The sequence below is a fragment of the Ranitomeya variabilis genome, chromosome 2 (genome assembly GCF_051348905.1).
Source record: "Ranitomeya variabilis isolate aRanVar5 chromosome 2, aRanVar5.hap1, whole genome shotgun sequence".
NCBI classification, from domain to species: domain Eukaryota; kingdom Metazoa; phylum Chordata; class Amphibia; order Anura; family Dendrobatidae; genus Ranitomeya; species Ranitomeya variabilis.
The window spans coordinates 601,428,799-601,456,315 of record NC_135233.1 but is presented as its reverse complement, the minus strand read 5'-3'; the positions used below and the strand labels follow the sequence as shown (position 1 = coordinate 601,456,315).

At 39.9% G+C, this 27,517-nt stretch overlaps 1 protein-coding gene across 1 annotated transcript in view; it reads right to left on the bottom strand.

Annotated features, from left to right (window-relative positions):
- The window catches only part of CDH13 (cadherin 13), a 916,091-nt gene that overhangs the window by 336,138 nt on the left and 552,436 nt on the right, over positions 1-27,517 (bottom strand). Inside the window, exon 6 of the mRNA XM_077288603.1 lies at positions 12,464-12,608. Within this exon, the coding sequence (XP_077144718.1) occupies positions 12,464-12,608 (145 nt within the window). The remainder of the gene's footprint in view (positions 1-12,463; positions 12,609-27,517) is intronic.

Genomic DNA, 27,517 nt, shown 5'->3' with positions numbered 1-27,517 from the left:
CAAGCATGGTGGTGGCAGCATCATGCTGTGGGGCTGTTTCTCAGCCAAGGGGCCTGGCCATCTGGTTCGCATCCATGGGAAGATGGATAGCACGGCCTACCTGGAGATTTTGGCCAAGAACCTCCGCTCCTCCATCAAGGATCTTAAGATGGGTCGTCATTTCATCTTCTAACAAGACAACGACCCAAAGCACACAGCCAAGAAAACCAAGGCCTGGTTCAAGAGGCAAAAAATCAAGGTGTTGCAGTGGCCTAGTCAGTCTCCTGACCTTAACCCAATTGAAAACTTGTGGAAGGAGCTCAAGATTAAAGTCCACATGAGACACCGAAAGAACCTAGATAACTTGGAGAAGATCTGCATGGAGGAGTGGGCCAAGATAACTCCAGAGACCTGTGCCGGCCTGATCAGGTCTTATAAAATACGATTATTAGCTGTAATTGCAAACAAAGGTTATTCCACAAAATATTAAACCTAGGGGTTGAATAATAATTGACCCACACTTTTATGTTTAAAATTTATAAAAATTTAACTGAGCAACAAAACTTTTTGGTTTGGTAGATTTATGCATCTGTTAATAAATCCTGTTCTTATTTGAAGTTTGAAGGCTCTAACTTATTTGCATCTTATTAAACCTGCTAAATCTGCAGGGGGTTGAATACTACTTGTAGGCACTGTATATATGTATATATATATATATATATATATATATATATATATATATATATATAATTAAAAATCAAAATAGCACTTACTTTATGTATTAAGAGAAGTTGACACTTAGCTTTTGAGAAGTCCTAAATGAGAAAAATGTCCCGTCTGTATTAATCTGAAATTTTGGAGAACACAGCAATACACCAGAGACAAATCGCACAAGCTTAAACAATGCACATAGTGCTGATATATTGGGCTGCAATGAATGACTTTTCATAAAACGATGCAGAAGGTCAACTGAGATAAGTGGAACTCCAGATCCCATATAATAGACTCCGGCTTGAAGAATGGCAAAGTGTGGAGAAGTTTTTTTTTTTACTACAGCAATGCTAATGATCCATTGTTCTGATATGCGCTTTTGCTAAATAAGCAGACACCGGTATTATGGATGACTTTAGGGTCCTTGTTACAGATTTTATACTTTAGCCAAAAAAGCTTAAAGGTGTTGAACATAAATTTCTGCAGCCACTCAACGACTGCAGATTGCTAAATCCTGAGTGTGTGCAAAATGCACACTGTCGGGATTTCCCCCTGTTGACACCTCAAGTGGTTTTCACATGCAATTTGTATATTTGCGGTCACATTTCAACTAGCTTCTCATTGAGAAAAGCATGAAAAGTTGCTATCCACTAAGTGAAGATTACATACTTGTGGTCACGTGATGGCCACTCCAGGTTAATCCTGACCATGCACACATTCCACACTGTCAGGATTTGATGAAATTTACATTCAGTCCGGAAAAAAACTTTTTAAGTTCTTCAATTTACCCATTTGCGTTCCTTTTCTGCATCACCATTCATTTCTTCCTATACTATAAAAAAATCATAAATGAAAATCTGACCCAAAAGAGTTCTAAATTCCCTAGAGAAAAGACTGTGCAATGACAAATGGTCCGGTGTTCCCCAACCCTTGCATCTACATACAGATAAAATGATTCCGTCAGCTAACCTTCCTGCCGTCCTGACGAATATGTTGGTGCATCAAATGCCATTTTGTAAACTCTTAAGAGATTAGAAGCCCATTATATCTGTATCTATGGGTAATTTATGACTCCGAGAGCTCAGATAATATCCCCAGAAGTCCGCATCAGATGAACCTTCTCCTGTTCTACATGCAGCACTGTCCGCAATGCACATCTGTTACAGTACACACAAGGTGAAATGTGCCATTTACATTAATGTTGCTTATGGTAGACCTCCGCTGTATTAATCATGTGGCTCTACATCACATGTATTGAAGGTATGGAGACCCTAAGGAGGTTAGAGAGGACCCAAGAGTAGAGATGGGAGGACCCCTGGATGTCCGGGTCCGACGGGTTTAAAAAAAGTGAGGGTTTGGGTACCAGAGCAGATCCCAAACCCAGAGCCCAGTCACTTGAGTGGGGTGCCACAACATCAGTGTTTGCCACGCTCGTCATGTGCATGACAGGGTAGCAAACGCTACTTCTGATCAACGGTAAAATCATTATCCACGGTCAGGCAGTCGCAGTTCTCACACTGTCAAATGACAGTGTGAGCCCGCAGCTGTGATTGGAGGTAAAAAGTTTACCTCTGGTCATTGGTGTCAGCTGATGGGACTACTGCACCCATCAGCCGACGCCTGCTGCCGCAAATAACAGTGAGATTTGGTGGCGGTTGATGGGAGTATTCATCAGCTGGAGCATGTGCTGCAATTAAATAATTTTTTTTAAAAAACGGAGTGGGTTTCCACATATTTTTAATAACCAGCCAGGCAAAAAAAAAGGGCTGCACCCTTCAGCTGTCAGCTTCAGCAAGGCTGGTTATCAAGAATAGAGGGGTACTCATGCCATATTTTTTAATTATTTAAAAATCTTATTAAAACAAACGATGTGGGGTCACTCTCATTTTTGACAACCAGCCTTGCTAAAGCAGACAGCTGGGGGCTGGTATTTACAGGCTAGTAGAGGCATCAAGTGTCGGCTGATGGGAGCAGTAGTCCCACCAGCCGACGGCAGTGACTGTAGGTAAACTTTTTTTTATCACTGATCAGAAGCAGTTTTGCCGCGCTGTCATGCACATGACAGCACGACAAACACCTGGTGTTCAAGGGGCCGAACCCAAACAGTAACACAGATTTCCTGGTGAAGTCCGTTTTTGGTGTCCGTGCCCGAACAGTAGGCGTTCGGTGTGAACACAGAACTTTACTGTTCGGGTTAGTCCATCTCTACCCAAGAATTCAAAGACGACCGAGGACAAAATCCTGTATTAGGTAGGCTTGCCTGCAGCCCTACATAATGATGGGAATCCGGGTATTATAGTAGTTATATTCTTGTACATAGGTGCAGTAGTATTGTAGTTGTATTCTTGTACATAGGAGCAGTATAATAGTAGTTATATTATTGTACATAGGGGCAGTATTATAGTAGATATATTCTTGTACATAGGGGAAGTATTATAGTAGTTGTATTCTTGTACATTGGAGCAGTATTATAGTAGTTATATTCTTGTACATAGGAGCAGTATTACAGTATATTCTTGTACATTGGGGCAGTATTATTGTAGTTGTAAACTTGTACATAGGGGCAGTATTATAGTAGTTATATTCTTGTACATAGGGGGCAGTATTATAGTAGTTATATTCTTGAACATAGGGGCAGTATTATAGTAGTTATATTCTTGTACATAGCGACAGTATTATAGTAGTTATACTGTTGTACATAGGAGGCTGTATCATGGTAGTAATATTCTTGTGCATAGCAGCAGTATTATAGTAGTTATAGTCTTGTTCATAGGAGCAGTATTATAGTAGTTATAGTCTTGTACATAGGAGCAGTATTATAGTAGTTGTATTCTTGTACATTGGAGCAGTATTATAGTAGTTATATTCTTGGACATAGGGGCAGTATTATAGTAGTTATAGTCTTGTACATAGGAGCAGTATTATAGTAGTTGTATTCTTGTACATAGGGGCAGTATTATTGTAGTTGTAAACTTGTAGATATGGGCAGTATTATAGTAGTTATATTCTTGTACATAGGGGCAGTATTATAGTAGTTATATTCTTGTACATAGCGACAGTATTATAGTAGTTATACTGTTGTACATAGGAGGCAGTATCATAGTAATTATATTCTTGTACATAGGGGCAGTATCATAGTAGTTATATTCTTGTACATAGGGGCAGTATTATTGTAGTTGTATTCTTGCACTTAGGGAGCAGTATTATAGTAGTTGTATTCTTGTACGTGGGGAGTAGTATTAAAGTACCGTATATACTCGAGTATAAGCCGAGATTTTCAGCCCATTTTTTGGGGCTGAAAGGCCCCCTCTCGGCTTATACTCGAGTCATACCCAGGGGTCGACAGGGGAGGGGGAGCAGGGGCTGTCTAATTATACTCACCTGCTCCTGGCGCGGTCCCTGCATGTCCTTGGCTTACCCAGCGCCGGCAGCTTCTTCCTGTAGTGAGCGGTCACATGGCACCGCTCATTACAGTAATGAATATGCAGCTCCACCTCCCATAGGGGTGGAGCCACATATTCATTACTGTAATGAGCGGTAACGGTGACCGCTCAGTACAGGAAGTAGCTGCGGGGAAGCAGGGACTGCACAGCACCAGGAGCAGGTGAGTATAACGGGGAGGGGAGCGCTGCGCTGCGCGATATGCACCTGCTCCTCGTTCCAGCCGCTGCTCCGTCTTCAGCAGTGACGCTCAGGTCAGTATGTAGTTAGTGCGCGCCCTCTGCTTGAACAGTCAGTGCAGAAGACGCTGAAGATAGAGCGGCGCCAGAACGTGGAGCAGGTGAATATTGAAAGTGCCGGGGGCCTGAGCGACGAGAAGTGAGTATTTCATTTTTTATTTTTTTAACGCAGCAACAGCAAATGGGGCAAGTGTCTGTATGGAGCATCTATGGGGCCATAACGTTTGTGCAGCACTATATGGGGGCCATAACGTTTGTGCAGCACTATATGGTGGCCATAACGTTTGTGCAGCACTATATGGGGGCCATAACGTTTGTGCAGCATTATATGGGGGCCATAACGTTTGTGCAGCACTATATGGGGGCCATAACGTTTGTGCAGCATTGTATGGGGGCCATAACGTTTGTGAAGCACTATATGGGGACCATAACATTTGTTCAGCATTATATAGGGGCCATAATGTTTGTGCAGCACTATATGGGGGTCATAACGTTTGTGCAGCACTATATGGGGCCATAATGTTTGTGCAGCATTATATGGGGGCCATAACATTTGTGCAGCACTATATGAGGGCCATAACGTTTGTGCAACATTATATGGGGGCCATAACATTTGTGCAGCACTATATGGGGGCCATAACATTTGTGCAGCACTCTATGGGGCCATAACGTTTGTGCAGCACTATATGGGGCAAGTGTCTGCATGGGGACATGATCAACATTTGTGCAGCACTATATGGGGCATCTTATGGGGCCATAACGTTTGCGCAGCACTATATGGGGCAAGTGTCTATATGGGGCAAGTGTCTATATGGGGCAAGTGTCTATATGGGGCAAGTGTCTGTATGGGGCCATAATCAACGTTTGTGCAGCACTATATGAGGCAAGTGTGTCTATGGAGCATCTTATGGGGCCATTATTAACCTTTATGCAGGATTATATCTGGCATATTTTAATGTGGAGCATCTTATGGGCCCATCATGAACTGTATGGAGCATTTTATGGGGCTCCTGATTCAATATGGATATTCAGAAACACTTAACCTACTGATGTCTCAATTAATTTTACTTTTATTGGTATCTATTTTTACTTTTGACATTTACCGATAGCTGCTGCATTTTCCATCCTAGGCTTATACTCGAGTCATTAAGTTTTCCCAGTTTTTTGTGGCAAAATTAGGGGGGTCGGCTTATACTCGGGTCGGCATATACTCGAGTATATACGGTAGATATATTCTTAGATGTTGAGACCAGTATTATATTATTTATATTCCTATACATTGATATTTATTGCAGTTTAGTTCCCTAATTCTTTATGTAATGATGAACTATTTGAAATTCCAGATTCCTTTTGCCTTTAGCTTGCATTTGCTCTGGAAATTGATCAGAGCAGTTTACCTCCCGGCATCTTTTCTCTGATACTGTAATTCTCTCCTTCATTTGACACTTTCTGATCAATGAGCCGCCCATCGCACCTTGTTTCTTGCAGACAACTTGCTTATTTTAGAAAATCTCACAATAACAAGACAAAGAATCCATGGGAGTTCGGAATAAGAAATTATTCACGCGGTGTCTTAAGCTACAGGTGTGCACCATTATCTTGTAAACCTTGAGAAGGCCTCGATTAGTTGCAGAGCAGAAAACATTTGTAAATTAGTGTTCAGGAAATAATGTGAAACAGACGGCATAGTCCCTTCTACCTTTTCCCCAGGAAAACTCAGCGACGAAAATTGAGTAGCAATATGTTTCAGATGCTGTGATGGGAAAGCCTTGCAGCTAATCAGATGTGTGTCCTCACCTATTGGGCACAATGTAGGGGAGGAGGGAGACATATGTCCTAAGGAAGACTACATGGCAAAAATAAAATGTGCGACGTAAACACAATCATTAAATGGAGAAGTCATTTATTATGACATATATTGACTGTTTGTATGGGAGCTGCACTGTAGGGCAGGGATGTCATTGTTTTCCGTTATTGGTTAATGAAAAACACTGGGGGTATCTTACGTTTCCCATTATAATTATTCATTATGGACTTGAATATATAGAGTATGTAGCTTAATATAGCTTGGCCTGAAAAAAAAAGCATAATTTGAAGTTCCGACGCCATATCTGCACGAGGTCTCCAGCAGTTACCATTGGCCGGCAATAATATCAGTGCATCGTTTGTAATGAATGGACCTAACTGTCCCTTTAGGTGTCAGCGTCTGGTGTGCAGGTGTGCAGCTTCCTCCAATGCTTCCATACAGTTACATCATCCGTGCTCTTCGTCACCAGCATAATCCCTTTCCTGCCCCACCAGCGTCATCCCCTTCATGCACCACCAGCATCGTCCCTTTCCTGTCCCACAAGCATCAACTTTTCCTATGCCACCAGCATCAATCCTTTTCTGCAACACCACTGTCATCCCTTTCCTGTCCCTCCAGCTTCATACTTTTCCTGCCCCACCAGCGTCATCCCTTTCCTTGTCCCATCAGCATCAACTTTTCCTGTGCCAACAGCATCAATTATTTGCTACGAATCCAGTGTCATCTCTTTCCTGCCCTACTAGCATCATCCTTTTCCTGCCCCACCAGTGTCCTCTCATTCCTGTCCCACCAGTGCCTTCCCTTTCCTGCTCCATCAGTTTCCTCCCTTTACTGCCCCACCAGCATCATCTCTTTCATGAACCACTGGCGTTATCCCTTTCTCCCTTTCATACACCACCAACATCGTCCCTTTCTTGTGCCACCAGCGTTATACCTTTTCTGTCCCACCGGCATCAACTTTTCCTGTGCCACCAGCATCAATCCTTTGCTGCATCACCAGCAACATCACTTTCCTGACCCACCAGCATCATCCCTTTTTTAACCTGCCAGCCTCATCCCTTAACTGCCCCACCAGCATCATTCCTTTCCTGCCCCACCAGCATAATTTTTTTCCTACCCCGCCAGCATCATCCCTTTCCTGCCCCACCAGCGTCATCCCTTTCCAGCCCTGATAGCTTCATCCCTTTCCTGCCCCACCAACATCAACCCTTTCCTCCCCTGATAGCTTCATCCCTTTCCTGTCCTGCCAGCGTCATCCCTTTCCAGCCACACCAGCATAGACCCTTTCTTGTGTCACCAGCATCGCACTCTTTTACTTACAGCACCAGTATTGATCCCTTTCCTATGACTCTAGCGTTGATCTTTCCTATGCCATCAGTGCTAATCCCTTTTCAACGCCACCAGCATCGTCCCTTTGCTGCCCCCCAGCATTGTTCCTTTTCTGTGCCACTAGCATCTTCTTTTTCTTGTGCCAAAAGTGTCATTGCTTTACTGCCCCACCAGCAACATCCCTTTCCTGTGCCACCAGCATCATCCCTATCCTGCCCCAACAGCATCATCCCTATCCTGTCCCACCAGCATCATCCCTAGCCTGTCCCACCAGCATTATCCCTTTTCTGCACTACAGCATCGAACCTTTCCTGCACCACCAGCATTGACCCTTTCCTAAGCCACCAGTGTCGATCCTTTGCTGCGCCACCAGCATCGACCCTTTCCTTTGCCACTTGCATCAATCTCTTTTCTTATGGCACCCACATCGATTCCTTTCCTATGTGGATCGCCCCCAGGCGCAGGGCAGTGGGGTACTCGGTACCGGGTCCCTTCTGTCTCGGTTCTGGGGATGTCACGGTGGCCCGACCCAGTCCGTGGCCCTGCTAAGGGGCGCCCAATTAAAGGTGTAGTTTGTCAAGTGTTCTTGACACCACCTGTGGTGTTCGGTCAGGGTGACCGACGCTGCTTAGGGGTCCACTGGGGTGATGTTATGGCAGCTAGTTGGTATACCTTCCCACAGGTGAAGTATGTCCCCAGGGCTTCCCAGTAAGATAGATGGCGATGGTGTAGGTCGCAGTAAATAACGAGGCAGCCAACTTGGAATTAACTGTCCTGCCGTAGTTTGAAATAATGTGTAGAGCCTATTACTCCCTCGGTGTTCCGGCTACCGGCTACGCGCCTCAGAAGGATGTTCCCGATCTTAGGGCAGGACTCCTCCTGGTAATATCTCCTTGTGCTCTGCTCTCATTTCTCACTTCTCCACAATATATTTCACTTCTTGTCCTTTCTTAGGATGCTGCCGCAGTGAGGTGCAGGCGCCGCTCCGTAACGTTCTATCTCTCGCTCAGTCTCTGCCAGGATCCCACCCCTGACAGAGACCTCTGTCTGCAGCTCACATGTTCCTCCTTCTCTCCCTGTCTGCCTGACAGGTCTTTCCTGGGTCTCACCCAGTAGTGTTCTCCTCCTAACTTCCTATCCAACCCTCAGTTTTACCCGAGTGTGAGGAGTGGCCTAATAGATAGAACCTTTTTGCTCCCCCTGGTGGCCGGAGTGTGAAGTGTAGTGTGTGACTGTGATACCTGGTCAGGGGAACTCCTTTAGTGCCATCAGATGTACCATCACTCCCCCTGGTGGAAGAGCGACAATACTGCAACGACCAGGACTCTGGGGCGCCGCATATGTCATCAGCACCAATCCATTTCCTACACCACCAATGTCATCCCTTTCCTATGCTAACAGCATTGTCTCTTTCCTATGCCATCAGTGTCATTGTTTTTATGTCAGTGGTGTCCATTTCTACACCATCAGTCTTGTCCTTTTCTACACCATAAATGTAGTCACTTGTCAGTCTGCCAGTGTAATCCCTTTTCTACAAAGCGAATACCATCCCTTTTTGCACCACCAATGGGGTCTCTAAACACAACCATTATTCAAACCCATTCCAGTCAATGAGCTGCAATTCCAGATGCAGCCCTCAGACAAGAGTGGCACCATTTCTGGATAATAAGCAAACCATTTTTTTCCGACTGTAGACAATTCCTTTTTTACAAACTTACCAACAAATATCAAGTAATCTGCATACAACATGCAGTCTCTGCTCCCATTACCCGTAACTGAATTCCTTTTTATGATTTTTTTTTTCACCATAAATTAGCATTAAATTGGAATGATTAAACCGGTATTTTGCAGAATTGATGTCTACTCTCAGACGAGCTCTTTCAATTCGATGGCCTCAATTTATTTATCTATTAAACAAAGTACTTATGGAGGTATTTTCTGAGTGGGCTCATAGGGGTTTATAGCCATAAAACAAATATTCGTGCTTCTGCAGGGTAAAATGACTTTTGAAGATGAATTAAGCGTGGAGCCGAAGGAAATAACCACTTCACCTATACTAGGTCATTGTGCAATTAGCGTCTGCTTTACTGTCTTCAATAAAATTCCTGTCAGCGAGGAAAATGTTTTAGAGTTCTAATATCTGCTCAGATTGCGGCTGAATTTACAAGCAGCAAAATGGAAGGGCAGAAATAGTGGAGCCCTGTGAGAAAAGCATCTAATAAAGCCTGTCTGGAACAATTATATTGTATTGTTGGTTCACGACCCCTGTAAAGTACAGTGCTGGAGAAAAGTAGAAGATGATGTACTGGTCTCACCATCATGGCAGATGTGACAGGTAGAAGCTGCACTGTTGATTTAGAATCATCTAGCAACTATAGAGTTTAAAATGATTATAGCAGACAGGGAGTGGTTAGCTCAGCCCCAGGGGATATTGGGAAACGTATTATTGTGTCCTGGACATCCATGAGTAAGGTGTGTGTTAGAGAGTCTCCCTTCACACTGAAGTCAGATAAGCTGTATAGACCAGTTCTTCCTGGGAAGCTATTGCTGTAATCATAGAAGCAGTCAGGACAACCAGGAGCATCTTTATTACCTCGAGATAGAAGTGAGAGAGCTACAGCACCGGACTCATCCCCTTACTCCCACCTCAATGCATGAGAAAAGTACAGCTCTGCTTAGGTTAAATCACTGTGTGAACAGAAGTTATCTGTGAAGAGACTTTCATATATGTTCATCAAGGATTGCATGAAGAGAAGTGATTCTGTGTGATGAAAAGAAGCTTGAATAAAACCCATGTGCTCAACTCCAGCTCAGAACTGTGTCATAACTGTGTGCCTGAAAACTGTTACCTCCCCTCTACTGTGAAGAATTATAATTAATGGTCGCCCTGAGTAAGATTTCCCCAGGATTCCAAATAAGAACTCATGTTTCCTTTGTATCGCCTTCATATGCCGAATGGTGAGCATGCAACACAGATAACCATCAATCTAGTACCTGGTGGCTCAAAAATCCTTCTTATTCATACCAAAAGAGATTTTAGTCCATAAAATACAGGATTTAAATATGAAATAAGCCTATAAATGCACAGGTTAGGTGGAAGGAAAAATCAGAAGCAATTTGAAAGTTTTTCCAGTAACAGCACCTCTCATGTTCATAGGTTGTGTCTGGTATTGCAGCTTGACTCCATTAAATTAATTAGCTACACCACAAACAACCTGTGAAAAGATATGGCACTGCTTCTAAAAAAGAGTAGTGATCTCTGTCCAGTCCTGTACAACTGCTTTAAAACTTCTATGGAGGTCTTGATAAACACCTGTGATGGTCTTCTAGTTAACATCGTGTTTATTTTCCTCACCCGCTTTCAGCTCCATGCACTGTTCAGAGAAATCCAGGAAACAAGGCACTAGACGTCCTGCTTTGGTAGCATTAGCACACAAAGTTTCGACCACACAGGGCCTTTACAAAGCCAAAAGAAAAGACTATCCATCCACCAGTAAGTTCTTCCTAATGGTAATGACCGGTTCTATTGGTTCGCGTTCCCGACTAGTGCCCCTGGCCTAAACCCCGGTGACACTGTCCCTGTGCCATTACAACAACCCTTTCATCGTGATGTTTGAGAGAGAAATAACGTAGTAGAGTATATTACAAAGATTCTTAACTCTGCACAGGCTGGTTAATAATTTAATTAAAATAAATTAAAGTTTAGTTCTGCTTTAAAATTATATTATCCTCAACAGAAAATAAAACTCCTCGAAAAAAGTAAGTACAAAAAATATCAAGAATTATACCACGCATGGTAGAAAAAGAACAGATTGTAATAGATAACATCTGCCATGTTCTAGTACCGAGAACGGCAATCGTCAGCTTATTGGGAGACACATGGAAAATCTGTTGAAGAATAATCATGCTAGAGGCTGAAACCCCTATAATCTGGGAATATCCTTACACAACAAAGAGGACATCTGGTAAACGAATTAAGAAAGTGAAGCAATACTTGAGAACCTTATTAATGTAAACTTTCCCTTTGTACGGTGTTAAAACATGATCTGGTAAGTCGGGTTTAATTAGCAGAATGACATGACTACTTGGAGGTCTAAGAAAAGCTTTGGTCAAGGACAATCAAAGTTTAGACTACTTATGGTGCCATGGTAGTATCAGATGTTGGAGAAGAGAATGGGACATCGGACCATTACAAAAAAAGAAAATTCCACTTTTCAAGCATTAAAGTTTGAGAGTAATCAAGATGGTAATGTTTTATTGTAACATAGTTCTGGTCTAAAAGGTCTACAAATCCAGTCGAAGTTTATTCTAGTCTTCTTAATTTCAAGGATGCTAAACAAGGTTATCTTGTGTAAAAGATAACATTTTATGTAAAGTGCTCCTTCCAGTTCATTATTGCCAACAGTTCCCAATTTTTGGAAACAATTCTGGCAAATATGAGAGTATCTGAATTCTCAAAGGAGTCTGGTTTATGAGAACCCAGCCCAAAAGTGGGTGTTCCTGCCTTGTATTGGCCATTCATGGAAGGTGGAACTCCTACATCCCCTTTTTACCAACCAAGATGTTGGTACATGATAATCCAACCCATCATTTCTTTTTTAATAAACAAGGAATCATCCTCTATTTCTAAAGTACCTTAAATAAAAAAAAGTGCACTAGGAACTTCTCTTATAATTATATGAACATATCCTCCATATGATGTGGTGTTAATGGTGGGATGTTCTCTTGACCATGTTCCCCTCTAATTGCACAACAGAGAATTGTGAAAACATTTGCATGACTCACCACAATCAAATGACGAAAAGTGGCTGTCTACAACGCACAACCCCTTTAACTGGGTATGGACTAGATCAAACAGGGTGTCTATATCTTGCACAAGTACTAAACTTAAATGCATACAATTTCCATTATTCAACTTCAACCACTGGAATCAAGTAGGTAATAGTTGCACACTCACCAGTTGGAGACCCTTCTAGAACATGTCCAACATACGGGCCTTCTTTGAAGATTGGTCGGTTATCATTCTGATCTATGACCATGACCTCCAGATCAACAGGTCCCTCAATTGTTTTTCCACTCTCGTCTGTGGTTTCTACTCGTAACTGTTGGCAGAAGAAAAAGATTATTGGTAAAGGGCAATGGGAGGATTGACATGAAGCAGGAGTTATAATATCTATACTCTATGTGGGGGCTTAATGAGACCTCTTGGCCAATCTTGAACATCAGAAGATCATATGCCACAATTGGTTAAAAAGAGTTCCGTTACAATTTCCTTATCTGTTGACCTGAAGAATTACATTTTTGGAATAATGATTGCTCTTTGAGGCGTAACTTTATGTTCTTGAGTACCAATGCAAAATCTTGGACAGACCAACCATTTACTATTATGTCCTATAACTATTCTTATTTTTTGGAAGAGTCATTATCGGTCACCTTATTGGTCCAAGAACAAAGATAATTCACCATCAAAGACAAAGTTATCGTGAAATTACTCCTCTATGAACCAACTCTAATGACCATTTCAATTTTTTTCAGAGGCAACTTCCAAAGAGACTTTGGTCAAAAACAACCAATTCCTTGTAAACGAGAAAGCGCGCCAGTGTCCGGTCTCTGGAGAACCAAGGATTTTCATGTATTTTTTTAAGGATCACATTTGCATTATACGATTTTTCAAGGGTCGAGAGGTTCGATGTTCCGTTTATCATATTAGCAGTATAGATAAAAGGGTTTTTGTTTGCACTAATATACCGACTAATATATACCAATATATATATATATATATATATATATATATATATATATATATATATATATATGTATATATATATATATATATATATATATACTAATATACCGACTAAAAATAGGGCTTTGATAGCACTCCATATTCTGTCTTTGAAATATAAGAGTCAATCAGAGCTCAGTTGTTGACTTCTTTTACTGGAATTTCACTACTCTACATCCTTGCCTAATTCTTTCTACTTCTCGTATGTTTCTTACCTTTACGTGATATACCTGTCCCTTCCTCTGGAACCACTGAAAGTGGCATGGGATTTCAAGATCAACGGTTATACAAAAAAAGATATTCCTTCTCCCTTCCAATCACTAAAGTCATCATTCATATACCATAAATGTATTCTACTGAAATAGTGGCATTAGCCATAGGTCCTCCGGTATTATCTTCTAGGTCCTCCTAGTTCTCAAGTCCCCTTAAAGAGCCCTATCTGTGATCTACCTTAGTAATAGAGATGGGCAAAATGTGTGGCATCCACTTGATACTCCATGGTAGATACTCGATTGATGGCATTTTGGACTCCTCTTGTGATTACAAGGCCTTTGAGATATCATGGTGTTGTAAGGTCTTAGTAATGGAAAGATGCACCCAGGTTGACGGCATATGAGTGCTCAACAAGGAAACTTGCCCTGCTTTTGGGCCATCTAACACAAAGTTCCCAAGTGGACGCTGGAAAAGGCTAGTACAAATCTTGATTGGTCACATATAGTGCCAATAAATGGTCCATATAAATGGAACTAAACTCCAGTTGACTTCCGACATAGCTGATTGTCTCTCGTTTCTGCCTTGTCTACACTTGCTTGCTACTGTATAACCTAATAAAGCATTAACGTAAAGTACTTTGTTGAAGGATTCCATATAGAAGACAAAAAAATGTTGTTTACTACCGACTCTAATGCATATATTTTGATCTGTCATGTCTAAACATAATTTGAAAGAAAAAAAAACTGTTTACAGTTCAAAATCTCAGAACGAAGATCTGCTGACAAATGAAGAAAAAAAACCCAAGAGATTGTCATCCTGCTGCCATCTTATACAAGTTAATTAGCCTTGTGTTATATTGATCGTTTTAATAGTGTTTGTTAATTAACAAGCCCTTTTTAAAAAGACACTTGATATTCGGTGGCCAAGAGTGCTGACATAATGTCCCTCTGGGATAATCATCGAGAGTCTTCCTTGCATGGGATGTGACAAATATTGACGTCACGCAGATCATTACTCAAGGGTGACAGATTATGTGAGACAGATAATAAGTACTTGGAGAGTCATCAAGTTGTCACATTGGCTTAAATAGTTCTTGGTAATAACTTCCGATCAATATATAAGTCTACATCTACATGTCTTGGGTGTTGGTTTTATGAGGTTGAAGGTTCCTTGGGGCCATCAAGAAAGAAATTCATGTTGACCTTGCTCTCCCCATCGTAGTCTCGTCTACGACAACCTTTGACCGAGCTGTAAGTTTTCATCTCCTGCATCTTCAAAATATATGTTGATCTAATATGTTAAAAGTCAAACATTTTGTATTTTGTAAATGTTGCACTAAACAAGGTTAAGATGAACAGGTAAATCCTTAAAGAACTCTACCATGTTGGAACGCAATGTCAGCATTATTAGCTGCTAATCATTAGCTGCCGTCAGCAAAAGATTAGTGAAAAATATCACTATACATGGATTCTTATCAACCTGTCACTGTAGAGGACTCTTCCTTTCCAAGCAGAAAGTAGAAAATTGTGCATTGCAGTCGTTATCATACATGCTCAACAGATGGGTTTATGGCTGGAGCATAGTGAAGAATCCCTCGTTGACATGACACAAAAACAAAGGCTTTGTTTTGCTTTCCCTTCTTTACAATGTACATCTGGCCTACATTTAAATAGGAATTGACTTTGGAGTTGAAGTGTGACGTGTTGTAGGTGGCACAGGGCACAAAATTGACTTTAGAAGTGAAGCATCTAAACTCTAATATACTATATGATAGCTGTTGTGAACCCTATCCATCCTCAATCTCAATCTTAGACCTACAGTAAAACCCAGTTGTGAACATGGTGGTCAAGACAAAATGGGTTATTCTACTACACGGCAGGCTGATTGGATAGACCATTTACGTCCTATCGACTCTAGTCCAAAATTGTGGAAGCAGAAGTGTCTAGTCCTTTGCTCCCAGTAGAAGGATGGTCATGGACAAGCCAGCTTTGGCAAGAGAGGAAAGAAAATCGGCATTCCTAGAATTGGTCTAAGTCCTAGTGGTTAATTAGACAGCTCCTTAAAAGGTTAACTTTTTTACATTTTACTATTGAGATGCTTCCTTTGGACAGGCCATCAAATGTTATATCAATGGGGATCCAACCATTGGCACCCTTGCCGGTCAGCTGTTTAAACAGCTGATCATGGCTGTCCCAAGTGTCTGGACCCAACCAAACTCATATAATTTGCCAATCCTAAATATAGGTAATGGATGGTAAAAATCCAAGAACCCCTTCTTCTAATGTGCTTCTTGGATAACATAAAGGTGGATCTCCTACTACTAGTCAAGTGGAAGAAGCACTTTGAATAGTAATTTTCGATCTGTAGAATTGGTTCTAACATCTATTATAAGGTTGCTCAGCCATTTGCATGGGTGTGATATCTTTGACCCTAATTCATATTGACTGCTTTTCCCAAGGGTAGGTCATCAATATAAAAAATCCCAGAAGCCCCTCTTATGTTTTTTTTTGTATTTTGACATCATCAATATTCAAATACCAGAAAGCTATTTTTCTTGGCATTTAGGCATTAGAAAAGTCAAATTTACTTTTCTAGCCAATAAAATACAGCTACAAATAGCAACTTTTGATCTGTCGCCCTTAGATTAAGATGGTTGGTAAGGTCACCCAGCTTGTATTGACATAAAGGAACATTTATAGTTACATTTCATTAAAAGACACCTCTTAAAAAGGACACGTCACTTACTAAAAAAAATAAAGCATTAAATACCTTGTAAAAAAAATCCCTAAACTCCCCTGATTCTGCAGCTCCTTTCCTTTTTGATCTACGTCATTCCATTGCAGAGATATTCACATATTTTACATCTAGAGCAAAGCATGTGAAATCTCTCAGTGTTTTTTCAGAGTCTTCAATGTGGGCGTGTGCTTTCACCACTCCCTCCCAGACATGGCCAATCACAGCTTAACATCTAATCTAGCAAAACATGAGGTCCTATTGAAGACTGTGATGAAACGACCAGTCGGGCTGCAAAGCAGAGATTTCACATGATGCGCTCCAAAATCAACAAACGTGAATATCTCTTCAACGGGGCAACTCAGCGCAAAATGGAAAAAAGTGGCAGAATAGGGGGATCTCACGGATTCTTAAAAGTCAGTTTTTTTTTAGCAAGTGACAGGTCATTTTTAAGAAGATCACTCCCAATCTAAACAAGCTTTTTTTTAAATTGATTTTTCAGCTTCATTATTGAAAACATTTTCACTTGCTAATAGCGGATCAATAGAGAAAGACGCAACCTAGTAAGACTGACCATACGTAGGAGGGAGACGCGAGCTCGGCATACCAGGAATGGCAGCAGTAAATTATTCTGTTTTTGCATCCAACAACTGCAAAAACTAATTTACTTTGCAAAGAGGTAATTAGAAGGTGTCTTTGGCTGCCATCTGTGTGACAGGGCTTTCATTTTCTTACATTTTCATAATTTGACGGAGGCCACTCTGCATTCACAGCCATCATCCAGAGCTCCGTGTCACAAGCTTAGCTCTGTATACAATGACCTCTTGCAATGATAATTTAGGTCTTATATTAATTTTTGATGTCATTCCTTCTATATCAATAAAGAAATTTGCCATGTTTTTAAAAAAAGTGTAATATCTATGAAATGTCTATTCATTGTATTTATTAATCATGTTCAATCACATGCGTATAGGAAGCGCAATTATTTACATGTCACCTGGAGAAGGGATATTCATTAATTCTCTAGAGACCTGTGTAAAAGTACAATAAAAAGCTGGTGACAGTGACAGACCACAATACTGATTGTACTATGTGAAAGAGGAATCAATTATTTAATGAGCAATTCAAGCCAACACTGTTATTAGTGTCATTAGTGCAATATACTAGAATATAACAAACAATATTACTGCCTCTAATGCAGAAGAATACAACTACTATAATACTGCTCCTATGTACAAGAATATAACTACTATAATACTGTCCTATGTACAAGAATATAACTACTATAATGCTGCTCCTATGTACAAGAATACAACTACTATAATACTGCTCCTATGTACAAGAATATAACAACTATAATACTGCCCCTATGTACAAGAATATAACTACTATAAAACTGCCCCTATGTACAAGAATAGAACTACTATAATACTGCCCCTATGTACAAGAATAGAACTACTATAATAGTGCCCCTATGTACAAGAATATAACTACTATAATACTGCCCCTATGTACAAGAATATAACAACTATAATACTGCCCCTATGTACAAGAATATAACTAGTATAATACTGCCCCTATGTACAAGAATATAACTAGTATAATACTGCCCCTATGTACAAGAATATAACTACTATAATACTGCTCCTATGTACAAGAATATAACTACTATAATACTGCCACTGTGTACAAGAATATAACTACTATAATACTGCCCCTATGTACAAGAATACAAGAATATAACTACTATAATACTGCCCATATGTACAAGAATATAACTACTATAATACTGCCCGCTATGTACAAGAACATAACTACTATAATACTGACTCTAATGCAGAAGAATATAACTACTATAAGGCTGCCCCTATGTACAAGAATATAACTACTATAATACTGCCCCTGTGTACAAGAATAGAACTACTATAATACAGCTCCTATGTACAAGAATAGAACTACTATAATACTGCCCCTATGTACAAGAATAGAACTACTATAATACTGCTCATATGTACAAGAATATAACTACTATAATACTGCCCCCTGTGTACAAGAATATACCTACTATAATACTGCCCCATGTACAAGAATATAACTACTATAATAATGCCCCTATGTACAAGAATATAACTACTATAATACTGCCCCTATGTGCAAGAATATAACTACTATAATACTGCCCCCTATGTACAAGAATAGAACTACTAGAATACTGCTCCTATGTAAAAGAATATAACTACTATAATACTGCCCCTATGTACAAGAATAGAACTACTATAATACTGCTCCTATGTACAAGAACATAATTACTATAGTACTACCGGTATGTACAAGAATATAACTACTATAATACTGCCCCTGTGTAAAAGAATATAACTACTATAATACTGCCCCTATGAACAAGAATATAACTACTATAATACTGCCCCTATGTGCAAGAATATAACTACTATAATACTGCCCCTATGTACAAGAATATAAATACTATAATACTGCCCCTATGTGCAAGAATATAACTACTATAATACTGCCCCTATGTACAAGAATATAACTAATATAATACTGCCCTTATGTACAAGAATATAGCTACTATAATACTGCCCCTATGTACAAGAATATAAATACTATAATATAGCCCCTATGTACAAGAAATAACTACTATAATACTGACTCTAATGCAGAAGAATATAACTACTATAAGGCTGCCCCTATGTACAAGAATATAACTACTATAATACTTCCCCTGTGTACAAGAATAGAACTACTATAATACTGCTCCTATGTACAAGAATAGAACCATTATAATACTGCCCCTATGTACAAGAATAGAACTACTATAATACTGCTCCTATGTACAAGAATACAACTACTATAATACTGCTCCTATGTACAAGAATATAACAACTATAATACTGCCCCTATGTACAAGAATATAACTACTATAATACTGCCCCTATGTACAAGAATAGAACTACTATAATACTGCCCCTATGTACAAGAATAGAACTACAATAATAGTGCCCCTATGTACATGAATATAACTACTATAATACTGCTCCTATGTACAAGAATATAACTACTATAATACTGCCACTGTGTACAAGAATATAACTACTATAATACTGCCCCTATGTACAAGAATATAACTACTATAATACTGCCCATATGTACAAGAATATAACTACTATAATACTGCCCGCTATGTACAAGAACATAACTACTATAATACTGACTCTAATGCAGAAGAATATAACTACTATAAGGCTGCCCCTATGTACAAGAATATAACTACTATAATACTGCCCCTGTGTACAAGAATAGAACTACTATAATACAGCTCCTATGTACAAGAATAGAACTACTATAATACTGCCCCTATGTACAAGAATAGAACTACTATAATACTGCTCATATGTACAAGAATATAACTACTATAATACTGCCCCCTGTGTACAAGAATATACCTACTATAATACTGCCCCATGTACAAGAATATAACAACTATAATAATGCCCCTATGTACAAGAATATAACTACTATAATACTGCCCCTATGTGCAAGAATATAACTACTATAATACTGCCCCCTATGTACAAGAAAATAACTACTATAATACTGACTCTAATGCAGAAGAATATAACTACTATAAAGCTGCCCCTATGTACAAGAATATAACTACTATAATACTGCCCCTGTGTACAAGAATAGTACTAGAATACCGCTCCTATGTAAAAGAATATAACTACTATAATACTGCCCCTATGTACAAGAATAGAACTACTATAATACTGCTCCTATGTACAAGAACATAACTACTATAGTACTACCGGTATGTACAAGAATATAACTACTATAATACTGCCCCTGTGTACAAGAATATAACTACTATAATACTGCCCCTGTGTACAAGAATATAACTACTATAATACTGCCCCTATGAACAAGAATATAACTACTATAATACTGCCCCTATGTGCAAGAATATAACTACTATAATACTGCCCCTATGTACAAGAATATAAATACTATAATACTGCCCCTATGTGCAAGAATATAACTACTATAATACTGCCCCTATGTACAAGAATATAACTAATATAATACTGCCCTTATGTACAAGAATATAGCTACTATAATACTGCCCCTATGTACAATAATATAAATACTATAATATTGCCCCTATGTACAAGAAATAACTACTATAATACTGACTCTAATGCAGAAGAATATAACTACTATAAGGCTGCCCCTATGTACAAGAATATAACTACTATAATACTTTCCCTGTGTACAAGAATAGAACTACTATAATACTGCTCCTATGTACAAGAATAGAACCACTATAATACTGCCCCTATGTACAAGAATAGAACTACTATAATACTGCTCCTATGTACAAGAATATAACTACTATAATACTGCTCCTATGTACAAGAATATAACTACTATAGTACTACCCCTATGTACAAGAGTATAACTACTATAATACTGCCCCTGTGTACAAGAATATAACTACTATAATACTGCCCCTGTGTACAAGAATATAACTACTATAATACTGTACCTATGTACAAGAATATAACTACTATAATACTGCCCCCTATGTACAAGAATATAACTACTATAGTACTACCCCTATGTACAAGAGTATAACTACTATAATACTGCCCCTGTGTACAATATAACTACTATAATAGTGCCCCTATGTACAAGAATATAACTACTATAATACTGCCCCTATGTACAAGAATATAACTACTATAATACTGCCCCTATGTACAAGAATATAAATACTATAATACTGCCCCTATGTGCAAGAATATAACTACTATAATACTGCCCCTATGTACAAGAATATAACTAATATAATACTGCCCCTATGTACAAGAATATAACTACTATAATACTGCCCCTATGTACAAGAATATAAATACTATAATACTGCCCCTATGTGCAAGAATATACCTACTATAATACTGCCCCTATGTACAAGAATATAACTAATATAATACTGCCCCTATGTACAAGAATATAACCACTATAATACTGCCCTGATGTACAAGAATATAAATACTATAATACTGCTCCTATGTACAAGAATATAACTACTATAATACTGCCCCTGTGTACAAGAATATAACTACTATAATACTGCCCGCTATGTACAAGAATATAACTACTATAATACTGACTCTAATGCAGAAGAATATAACTACTATAAGGCTGCCCCTATGTACAAGAGTATAACTACTATAATACTGCCCCTGTGTACAAGAATAGAACTACTATAATACTGCTCCTATGTACAAGAATAGAACTACTATAATACTGCCCCTATGTGCAAGAATATACCTACTATAATACTGCCCCTATGTACAAGAATATAACTAATATAATACTGCCCCTATGTACAAGAATATAACTACTATAATACTGCCCTGATGTACAAGAATAGAACTACTATAATACTGCTCATATGTACAATATACCTACTATAATACTGCCCCTATGTACAAGAATATAACTACTATAATACTGCCCCCTGTGTACAAGAATATACCTACTATAATACTGCCCCATGTACAAGAATATAACTACTATAATAATGCCCCTATGTACAAGAATATAACTACTAAAATACTGCCCCCTATGTACAAGAAAATAACTACTATAATACTGACTCTAATGCAGAAGAATATAACTACTATAATGCTGCCCCTATGTACAAGAATATAACTACTATAATACTGCCCCTGTGTACAAGAATAGAACTACTAGAATACTGCTGCTATGTACAAGAATAGAACTACTATAATACTGCTCCTATGTACAACAACATAACTACTATAGTGCTACCGGTATCGGCGGTATGTACAAGAATATAACTACTATAATACTGCCCCTGTGTACAAGAATATAACTACTATAATACTGCCCTGATGTACAAGAATAGAACTACTATAATACTGCTCATATGTACAATATACCTACTATAATACTGCCCCTATGTACAAGAATATAACTACTATAATACTGCCCCCTGTGTACAAGAATATACCTACTATAATACTGCCCCATGTACAAGAATATAACTACTATAATAATGCCCCTATGTACAAGAATATAACTACTAAAATACTGCCCCCTATGTACAAGAAAATAACTACTATAATACTGACTCTAATGCAGAAGAATATAACTACTATAATGCTGCCCCTATGTACAAGAATATAACTACTATAATACTGCCCCTGTGTACAAGAATAGAACTACTAGAATACTGCTGCTATGTACAAGAATAGAACTACTATAATACTGCTCCTATGTACAACAACATAACTACTATAGTGCTACCGGTATCGGCGGTATGTACAAGAATATAACTACTATAATACTGCCCCTGTGTACAAGAATATAACTACTATAATACTGCCCCTGTGTATAAGAATATAACTACTATAATACTGCCCCTATGTACAAGAATATAACTACTATAATACTGCCCCTATGTGCAAGAATATAACTACTATAATACTGCCCCTATGTACAAGAATATAAATACTATAATAATGCCCCTATGTGCAAGAATATAACTGCTATAATACTGCTCCCTATGTAAAAGAAAATAACTACTATAATACTGACTCTAATGCAGAAGAATATAACTACTATAATGCTGCCCCTATGTACAAGAATATAACTACTATAATACTGCCCCTGTGTACAAGAATAGAACTACTAGAATACTGCTGCTATGTAAAAGAATATAACTACTATAATACTGCCCCTATGTACAAGAATAGAACTACTATAATACTGCTCCTATGTACAAGAACATAACTACTATAGTACTACCGGTATCGGCGGTATGTACAAGAATATAACTACTATAATACTGCCCCTGTGTACAAGAATATAACTACTATAATACTGCCCCTGTGTACAAGAATATAACTACTATAATACTGCCCCTGTGTATAAGAATATAACTACTATAATACTGCCCCTATGTACAAGAATATAACTACTATAATACTACCCCTATGTACAAGAATATAACTACTATAATACTGCTGCTATGTACAAGAATATAACTACTATAATACTGCCCCTGTGTACAAGAATATAACTACTATAACACTGCCCCTGTGTACAAGAATATAACTACTATAATATTGCCCCATATGTACAAGAATATAATTACTATAATACTGCCCCTATGTACAAGAATATAACTACTATAATACTGCCCCCTATGTACAAGAAAATAACTACTATAATACGGACTCTAATGCAGCAGAGTATAACTACTATAAGACTGCCCCTGTGTACAAGAATATAACTACTATAATACTGCCCCTATGTACAAGAATATAACTAATATAATACTGCCCTTATGTACAAAAATATAGCTACTATAATTCTGCCCCTATGTACAAGAATATAAATACTATAATATTGCCCCTATGTACAAGAAATAACTACTATAATACTGCCCCCTGTGTACAAGAATATACCTACTATAATACTGTCCCCTATGTACAAGAATATAACTACTATAATACTGACTCTAATGCAGAAGAATATAACTACTATAAGGCTGCCCCTATGTACAAGAATATAACTACTATAATACTGCCCCTGTGTACAAGAATAGAACTACTATAATACTGCTCCTATGTACAAGAATAGAACTACTATAATACTGCCCCTATGTACAAGAATAGAACTACTATAATACTGCTCCTATGTACAAGAATATAACTACTATAATACTGCCCCTATGTACAAGAATATAACTACTATAATACTGCCCCTGTGTACAAGAATAGAACTACTATAATACTGCCCCTGTGTACAAGAATATAACTACTATAATACTGCCCCTATGTACAAGAATATAACTACTATAATACTGCCCCCTGTGTACACGAATATACCTACTAGAATACTGCCCCATGTACAAGAATATAACTACTATAATAATGCCCCTATGTACAGGAATATAACTACTATAATACTGCCCCTATGTGCAAGAATATAACTACTATAATACTGCCTCCTATGTACAAGAATATAACTACTATAATACTGCCCCTATGTACAAGAATATAACTACTATAATACTGCTGCTATGTACAAGAATATAACTACTATAATACTGCCCCTGTGTACAAGAATATAACTACTATAACACTGCCCCTGTGTACAAGAATATAACTACTATAATACTGCCCCATATGTACAAGAATATAATTACTATAATACTGCCCCTATGTACAAGAATATAACTACTATAATACTGCCCCCTATGTACAAGAAAATAACTACTATAATACTGACTCTAATGCAGCAGAGCATAACTACTATAAGGCTGCCCCTATGTACAAGAGTATAACTACTATAATACTGCCCCTGTGTACAAGAATAGAACTACTATAATACTGCCCCTGTGTACAAGAATATAAATACTATAATACTGCCCCTATGTACAAGAATATAACTACTATAATACTGCCCCTATGTGCAAGAATATAACTACTATAATACTGCCCCCTATGTACAAGAAAATAACTACTATAATACTGACTCTAATGCAGCAGAGTATAACTACTATAAAGCTGCCCCTATATACAAGAATATAACTACTATAATACTGCCCCTGTGTACAAGAATAGAACTACTAGAATACTGCTCCTATGTAAAAGAATATAACTACTATAATACTGCCCCTATGTACAAGAATAGAACTACTATAATACTGCTCCTATGTACAAGAACATAACTACTATAGTACTACCGGTATGTACAAGAATATAACTACTATAATACTGCCCCTGTGTACAAGAATATAACTACTATAATACTGCCCCTGTGTACAAGAATATAACTACTATAATACTGCCCCTATGAACAAGAATATAACTACTATAATACTGCCCCTATGTGCAAGAATATAACTACTATAATACTGCCTCCTAGCTGTGAGGTTGTGTGTTGGTAGCTCTCCTGATGTCTGGAGCAAGCCCAGGGAGGGGCCACCCTGGGCGGGGAAGCTCCCCAGGCAAGGCCCAGGCTTCTCGGCCTACACTGGGACAAGGCTCCCAGACTTCTCTGAATGGGAATGCTAATCCCAAAGCCACTGTGAGACCAGTGAATGCAGCGAGCCAAAGCTGCAGCAGTTCTATGAAGGAAGAAAAACTTGCAAGTAAAGTTTTGGGAGGAAAATCTCCTCCAAGTCCAGCAAAGAAGCAAGAAGTTAAAGTGTTGGTGAGTGATGTTACACAGCACAGTATGAAGTCCTGTAACTCCCCAGTCAGTAAGCAGCCCCTGCCTGGAGCACAGGTGAGATCGGCCTCAGGTGTGCAGATCACCTCTCCTGCTCCCAGGCAGAGACGGACTTCTCTGGAAAGACAGACAATCCAGGAGAACTTGCAGCAACATGGCAGTGTGGCGCTGTCAGGACGCACCCGGTCGCAATCAGGTGGCAGCGATAAACCTGCTGCGGAGCCTGCACCCAGCTGAGGAGCCACAAAGCCATCTGTGGTGGAATCGCACAAGTCTGTGTTCAAAACCCCTGCACCCGTGGTGAAGAGTAAAGCTGTGCAGCCGGCACGTGCACCCGAGCTGCAGCTAGCGGACGAGATACCGGGACTGGTCAGAAAACTGGGTGAGTTACAGCAGCAAAAAAAAGCGCTGCAAATGGAAGTAGACTTTATCTATAACCTAAAGGTCACTAATCCTGCCTGTAATGATGCATATGACCTGAGACTGAACACATTGGGGGTACAGTTGGCAAGTGTTGTGCAGGACATTGAATCTGTGCTGGAGGGCATGGGGCCCCTGGCGGAGACCTACAGGAACCGCGAGCGGTTCGCCTCCTATAAGCAGGACTGTGCTGTAGAGACCGGGACCCCCCAGCAGCGGACACGGCCAGTGTTACAGGCTGCCCGCTTCTGCTTCCAGGAGGGGAAAAAACTGCTGCAGCAAGCAGCTGAGTGTGAACAGGAGCATGCACTTCAGACTCCAGCAGAGGAACCACAGGTCCCAGAATGCCCCACGCAGGAGCAGGACTGTATATGTGAGACTGTTTGTGGTGCTGAGGCAGCTGAGTGCGAACAGGAGCATACACTTCAGACTCCAGCAGAGGCACCACAGGTCCCAGAATGCCCCACGCAGGAGCAGGACATTATATGTGAGACTGTTTGTGCTGATGAGGCCGAGGCTGAGGCTGAGGCACAGACTGGGGCTGGTGATGTTGTGCCCATGGGGTCGGGGGTTGGAGGGGTTTCACATTCCGTCATGGACGTGGCACTGTCTGAGGATAATTATGCTGCTAATGATAATGTGCATGATATGTGTGACTATCCCCCTTTACCATCTAGTCCACAAGGTGTGGCAGCCCCCCCTGCTGCAGGCCCTCTCCCGGTCAGTCGGCCCAGTGTGACCCGGCAGGTGCCCCCCAGGAATGCCTGGAGCCGCGGCGCCCCATCCTTCTCTTCCAGCGCCAGGTACACCGGCCAGACATTTAAGCGCATTAATGTGGTGCGGTTTAAATACATAGGTGCCAAGGAGGATCTGCCACAGCGCAGGTATGTGGTGAGGGAGCTGCTATGCGGCCAGATGGGGTTTGTGGCAAACGAGATACTGGCGGTGTCTAACCTTCAGGACAGGCAGGGCTACGAGGTCAGTTTCAAGCTCCAGTGTGACCTGGACAGGTTCTGGGCCAATTACCCCAGGTTCAGAGACACTGAAGGCTGGAATAAATTTATATTGGTTCCTATCTCCAGGCCGGACACAGTCACGGTAAATATCACCTTCTGGAATGAGGCCGTTCCACCACAGGACATCGAGGTGTGGCTCCGGAGACACTGTGACCTCGCCTCTGGACTCTCCAAGGTCAGAGATGAGGATGGTATCTGGACAATGGGGTGGAAAGCTGTGGTGAAACTGCGGCAATTTAATAACATAACTGCTCACTTACCCAACTCCTTCTTCATTGGGAGGGAGAAGGGAAGATGTTATTACCCCGGGCAGCCCAGAAAGTGCTTCAAATGTGGTGGGAAAGGTCATCTGGCCAACGCCTGTACTGTGGTGAAGTGCAGCCTGTGTGGGGAAATCGGCCACGTCGCTGCGGATTGCCGGGATGTTAGATGTAACCTCTGCGGTAAGATGGGCCACCCTCACAGGGACTGTCCAGACGCCTGGCATAATATCTGCAGAGTCTTCCCTGATGAGGCTGTACTGGCAGGGGCAGAGGCTCAGGAGGATGAGGATGTG